The sequence below is a fragment of the Corylus avellana genome, chromosome 2 (genome assembly GCF_965113065.1).
Source record: "Corylus avellana chromosome 2, dhCorAvel1.hap1.2, whole genome shotgun sequence".
NCBI classification, from domain to species: domain Eukaryota; kingdom Viridiplantae; phylum Streptophyta; class Magnoliopsida; order Fagales; family Betulaceae; genus Corylus; species Corylus avellana.
Window position 1 is genome coordinate 10788229 of NC_142491.1, and position 6997 is coordinate 10795225.

Sequence of the window (6997 nt, forward strand, 5' to 3'; positions counted from 1 at the left end):
GTATTGATTTTATAATTGATGGAGTATGTGAACATAGGCACATGTGTATGTACTTGAATTGGTCCTTTTGTTTGGGAAATTGGTCAAGAATAATATCAGGTGCTAGGAACGTGCTAGCTCTTTGATAGCATTTGTTTTTGTGGTATTATTAATATGTGGGTTTAATGTGCTTGGACATATTTAGGGGTGCATTTGATTGATATAGTAAAAACACCATTTCTATACATTTTATGTCTTTAGCATGATAAGAAACATGGTGAACCGATAATTGAATGTTTGTTTTGTTTTTTTATCATATGGATTTTGTAGGTGGAACTTGTGGAGCATGTGGTCTCGTTCAGTTTTTGTAGAAATTACTACAAACTACATATATGGTTGATATAAATATCAGAAATGATAATGAGTATGAATTGCAATCTCTTTTGGAATGTGAATTGTGTGAATATGTACAGACAAATTGAATAAAATAAAACAAATTATTGAACTATATTGGGTCTATGCATCTGCACTATGTAGATTAGAGTTGTTAAAATTTTTGAAGCTTCATCACTGAAAGAAAAAATAAGTATCCGTTCAAGCTTTCTGAGAAGAAATCTTATATGAAGTGCATAACAGTGAATCTTTAGGAACACAGCCTACAAAATGTGTTATGGAGTCTGTGGGTAAAGAAATTGAAGAGACGGTTGGATAAGTGATGATGTGATAGGACTTTCAAAAAAATAAAAAACAAAAAGAGATAACTAATGATGTAATAAGCATTTAGTGTGTCTTTGTTGCGCTTAATTTCCATTGCTTTTGATTCTCTTGCTATGGTGCAAGATAGCACAGAAACAGCAAATTGATACTATTTTCTAGAATTTTTAGTATTGGGAATTGGATTCTGTGTAGCAGTTTTTACCAATACTTTATTATACTCCTTTTAGGTTGAATTCTCCCAATATTAGGTTGTGACTTTCTTAGTCTTATGGGTTGTTTTATGTCTATTTGTGTCTTATGTTTTGTGTGACTGTGTGCAAGCTCATGTGCGTGCTCTCACATATGTGTGCGTATGTGTGTGCGAGAAAGAAATGGCTACTCTATAAGAAATCAAAGACTGAGAAATAGAACATCTAAATGATGAAAAGACATTGATATGTAGAGGAAATATGTGAGATTAAGAGATTCACTATACTAATAAGCTTGAGGCGAGAGGTTGAGGTGTCATCACATGTTTGCTGTAATTTGCAATTAAATTAACTAACACAGATAAGTAGTGTCTGCATTCAAGAAAATATAGGTAACTTATCTCCAGCGGCTATGGGATTCTGAATGTTACACTAGCTTAAATTGTCAATCCAGAAAGCCTTGCTCATATATTCTCTGCTTTATTTGTTTCCAAACAAGATGGCATAAAGTGACCCCTAGAGTTTTGAATCGAACACTGGCCATAGGTAAAACTTAATTCTCTGTGGGAAGACCTTAAACATTCGGACCAATTGGTGGCTGAAAAAAAAGAGACACCCAATCCCTAAGGTTAAGGCAGTAAGGAATTATATGTACAGGAAGCAACTTCATATGAGTTAGTTACCTCTTGATTCTCAAAAAGGTGGATCACTAGTTGGTCTTCACGTTATGGAATAACTGTAATTGTTCATTGATAAGTAATTAGCTACAGCGCTGAATCTCATTACAGTTATTGACTTCTCTGTTTGCTATGGTTCTTTGGTTTCACAAGGCTTGGATAATTTTGGTTCCTACATACCTCATTGACGCAGGACAGCCTTTGAAAATTTGGTATTAAAGGCTGTCTTGCTAGGAAGGTGGTGAGAAGGAAATGGATTATTTAGAGAAGAGTAATAGAAGCTTAGGAGAGATTATGAAATGTGATTGCTGGGAATTTAAGCAAGAAAGAAGGAAATAAAAAGCTTATGACAATGCATCGCGGAGAGAGGAAAGAATAGCTGAGAATATCAGCAAGAAAGGGAGGAAGAGCTGCTAAAAACTCGGCAAGTAATAGAGAATAGAGAAAAGACATGGAAAAGAGAGAGGGGAGGGAGGGGGAATTCCAAGTAAAGTCAAACAAACTCAATTTCAATCCATATCCGTCAACATAAGAAGAGTTTGGATACATAATTTATAGCACATGTTACTTCATAAATAAGTACTCTCTAAGTTCTCCCTTTTCCCCTTTCTCCCACATTGCATAGAAAAAAAAGTACTCTTTAAGTTCTATGCAAAGCAACTGCTACAGCTCAGTAGCTGGTAGGACAGATTAAAAAATAGCAGCTGCCTGCTAGAAGCAACTAGCTCTGTTCATTCTTAAGCTCCTCCTGGGTGAAGCACTTTCATTCCTAAGTAACTCGCTACTGTTTGCTTAAATCTTGGAAATCATCACCACAGAAATTAGACACTTAGCTAATAACTATGCTAGCAAAATCCTGAAGCACCCTATTATCCTAAGTTTGTCTTTTCTACATGATTTTTTTCCAAATATTTTGCTGGAGACACTTATGTTGACTGCTAGTTTCTTCGTGGCTTCCTTCAAGTAGGTTTGAGTTCAAAATCATTATTGGTGATGGTTTCCTTTGAGCTCAATCAGCCTGATGCTCGGCTTGGCTTGACTCAGTTTTTGTGCCAAACTTAAGTGTTGGTTCTTTCTTGTTTACAGAGTTCTTTGTGTTGAAGACTATAATTATTTGATATTGTTTTAACATTTTGTGCTCTGTTAGAGTGCATATACCTTGCTGTGCTGCCTCTGGACCTTATGGAAATATCATTGGACAATAGGCTCATAACCTATAGGTATTAAATTCTCAGCAACTTCTGAAAGATATAGTTTTGTAAACCTGGCCACAAATCCCTAAAGTGACCAGATAAAGACAATTGGTCCATTAATTTGCTTATTTACAATTGTGGCTATTGCTTTCATTGCGATATTATTGATGCATAGGTCTTTGCTGGTTGCTTTTTTAAATCAAGTGATCGTTCTTTCCCAAAGTTACTGTTATCATTTGGTTTAGTTTCTGGCTCATAATTATAATTTCGTTGGGCCATTTCTATGCTTGTTCCTTGGCTTGACTGTCTGGTAATTTTGACCGAATTATGTGTTGCACCTTACAGTTAAGGAGGAGGGAGAAATGGTGCTTGTCCCATTATCCAATATGATTCTTTATTGTATTACTGTTTTAAACCAGATGTTTCATTTTGTGTTCTGGACTTAATTAAGCATTGAAACCTGTTTTCAGGGCCTTGAATAAGAGTCACCAATATTTTCTAGATGACCATGCACTTGGTGGTGCCAAAGACGTGGATAATGAAGGATGTAATAATTGTTTGGGGGATTGGAGTTTCTTGGGCCTTTTTGTTAATAAAAAAGTAAAATCTTTGAGAGAGAGAGAGAGAGAGAGAGAGAGAGGACAGTCTGCGAAACCAGTCTTTGGAAATACATATTTAGATTTGTTTCAGATCTACTTTTGACATGTGCCTGGAAAGGTAGTTCTAGATGCTTGGTTTCTTGGAAATTAGATATTTTGCTTTTTAGAAGGTTTCTGCATCTATTTCTCTATAATTAGCAACAACTTCAAAGATACTGACTCAAAAAGCTTGATGGCCACTTTTGCATGACTGCATGCATGTTTCTCATAAGATTGAAGAACTCTTTTGTTAGAATTTTAAAAACCTGCGTCTACAATGCCATCTGACATTACCTGGTTGTCCAATTCCCAGTAATGACTTTCCAGGTCAGTGCCTGCGCTATGTCATTACTCATTTATAGGGGTTTTTAATATCATGTAGTTTTTATGCTCTAGTAAACTTGAGTGAATGAGGTCTACTTTTCTGGGACAGGATTTTTGTTCTTTTGGTGTCTCAGTCACCCCTTGAAGTCACTTTTAACTTTTCGGTCTGGTTGGTTGTTTGTTACAGTAACTCATTATGTATATGTTGTGACATTTTAATGTCACTGATATGTGTATTAGCTATTTTTATTTTAGTTGCTTATTTTTTTTTTTTTGGTGAGTTAGATGCTTAATTTGTTATTTACGGAGATTTATTTTTTAAAGTTTATAAAGCATGTTTTTCCTGTTGGTTTTTCTCTCTGATCTAATAGCATTTAGCAAATACATCAGTACATAGTCCACTTTATCCTTGAATGCTATTCTGCAGATTGGGCATTCTCCATATAGAGGTAGAGGTAGAAGGGGAGGTAGGCCCTTCAGAGGGGGTGGTCGGGGCCATGTTGGCGCAAGACCAGATGGCTCAGCACCCCCTTTTCGTGGCAGGGGACGTGGCCAGGGTGGTGGTAGGCACTTCTCACCACATGGTGCTGCAATGACTACAACTACATCATCTGCACCAGCTGAAGGTGAAGCTGCTTTAGTGCAGCCACCTTCAGCATCGGTTTCTGGGCAGGCACCATTACCTGTACCAGCACAAGTGCCTGCTGCTTCATTCTTGCCACCTCCCCGTATGGCATGGTGTGAACTTTGTAGGGTTGACTGCAATACTCCGGAAATCCTTGAGCAGCATAAGAATGGAAAGCGACATAAAAAGAATTTGCAAAAACATGAGGAGTTGCAGAGACTCAACAAAGTCATTACTGGACAGCAGAATGTGCAAATGCCCAATTCTGAATTGAAACCTGAAGTTGTTCAGTCTGAAAAGGTTGAGGAATTTCAGGAAAAACAACCCCCTCCTGAAAATCTAACCTCTGAAGCTGTTATTACTGATGACAATAGAAATGAAACAGAGCAGGAGACAGATACTGTAGGGAATTCTGAAGTCTTAGCCGAACCTCAGAAGAAACGCCAGGATCACTTTGCAGCTCGGGGGCGTGGTTTGAAGCGAAACATGAGAGGGGGCCGAGGAGGTAAGTATATGAGAACTAATGAAGGAGCAAGAAGGCCAGTTAAGCCCTCCAAATCAAAACAGGTGATTCCTTTACTGTGTGAGTTGTGCAATGTCAAGTGTGACTCACAGGTGGTTTTTGAAAGTCATTTGACTGGTAAAAAGCACCTTGCAAACCTTAAGAGGTTTCATGGCCACCGTGCTTTGTATGGAGAAATTGGGCTTCAAGCACTTTATCCACCTAACCTTAATGCTCCATCAGCGCATGGACAAGCAGGGCCTCAAGCAGTCTACCCTCCTAACTTTATTGCTCCATCAACTTCCGGAACACCTCAAGTCCAACAGCAAGGTGTTAATGACCCCCAGGTCCTTTTGGCTCAGCTGTTGATGACTTATGTGCTCTCTCAAACCCAACAACTACAACCACCAGTAATGGTACCACCAGCAGCCACACTGGAGCCGTTGCTGTTATCCGCACAACCGGCATCAGGATCAAGTCTTGAAAATCACCATCATTCAGGCTCAGAGACTCAACAGTCTGGCTATATATCTGAAGCTCAGATCCAAAATACTGATATGATCGAAGCCAAAGTTCAGCTGCAGCCCGTCGGCCCAGAGTCTGAAGCCCCAGCCTCTTTGAGCACTAACACTAAAACTGAGAATGTAGAGTCAGATATCTCCGTCATGGCACCCCCGGAATAATCCAGGCATGGTGGCTGAGCAAGCTGATGGTGCAGTTGCCTCCTCGGTTTAAGTTGTTCTGCAGAACCAAAAATGCAAATGTAGGAGCGAGTGTCCAAAAACAGCTATATTACCTTTTTGGTCACAGTAGTGTGAAATTGCTTTTGTTTAAATTGAACCTACCTGATTGTCTTTTGTGATCCCCAATCGCAGGAACCCCTCAAAAAAAAAAAAAAAAAGAAAAAAAAAGAAGAAACCAAACAATAATTAAAACTACTTATGTTGATGTTTGAACATAAGTATTTTGTTATTTTGTTACATCTAGTATACTGTTGATTACCGTCTTCAGATCAAATTATTTCAGAAGCTTCCATAAAAACCTTTGTTCTTGAAATTCACTTCAATGTACGATGCAAACATTTTATCACGAAGTTGTCGTCAGGAACCCAAAAAGTCCAAAACCACTCTCTTCTCTTTCCCAAAGAAGACCCAGCCGCCGCCTAAGCCTGAGGAGGCTCCTCCTGCTTCCTTTAACAGTTTATAGCTTTCTTTCCTTCCGAGTTTATCTCTTTTTGAGAAAACTCATTTTTCTCTAGAAGTTTCTCTAGATCTATCTATCGTTTCTGACGATTTATCTCCGATTCTTACAAAACAGTAGCAACATTTCCTCTCCCTCGCTCGGCGCATCACTACCCTCGCGGGTAGTCTCCTCCATCATCGCGTTACAGGCCAGATTTGTAGAGTCTCAAAGATCGTCAGATCTGCTTTTCTCTACCAACCTCGGTTTGAAACATGCCACTCTGCCAACCTCTCCGTTGTCCCGGCTTCCAGGCGCCCTTTTTCTCTTTGCTCTCTGCTGCAGCTGCTGTCTTTTGAGTTTTCGTTTTCTTGCTTTGTTATATTGTTTTTGTTGCTGTTGCTTTAAGGTTTTCTAGATCTGTTTGGGTGTCAACCTTTGTGTCTCTGTTACGCCTTTTTTTTTTTTTTTTTTTTTTTTTTTTTTTTTTCTACTTAGTCTTTACAATTTCGTTAGAAGCTTGTCTAGATTTAAGTTCTTAAGAGTATTCTTACTCCATATGGTTGTTTCTATCAAATGAGCCATGGCCTTCAACAGCTGCATTCGCAAGGTTCTGTTCCAGGTTTCTGTCCTCTTCATAAAGGTGCTGAGTCTGTCCAGATTGGCTTTCCTGATAAGCTTGTATTTTCTTTTAGTTTTTAGTTTTGTAATTTCCTTTTATGAATGAATGCTAGATTGTTAAAAAAAAAAAAAAAAAAAACATTTTATCACTGGAAATTTTATGGAAAATTCAAATTTTTGTGTTAAATTGGAATTCAGCATCGATTCTATATGAATATTTCGTGTTGTGGCCCTAGGACCTGCTAATCTACTAGAATCCGGCCCGGTTCACATCTTGCTGGCGTGGGTCACTACCGGTTTTGCGAGAAAAATTCAACACTTTTTTTTTTTTTATTCAAAAAGGCAGAGTGTGAT

The 6997-nt window shown here is 38.3% G+C and overlaps 1 protein-coding gene across 1 annotated transcript in view; it reads left to right on the plus strand.

Moving 5' to 3' along the window:
* Nucleotides 1-5712, plus strand: part of LOC132187474 (uncharacterized) — a gene marked incomplete in the record, with an annotated part of 6085 nt that extends 373 nt beyond the window's left edge. Inside the window, 2 exon segments of the mRNA XM_088512909.1 lie at nt 4143-5514; nt 5516-5712. Coding sequence (XP_088369035.1) covers nt 4143-5514; nt 5516-5578 — 1435 coding nt within the window.
* Nucleotides 5713-6997: the final 1285 nt, after the last annotated feature.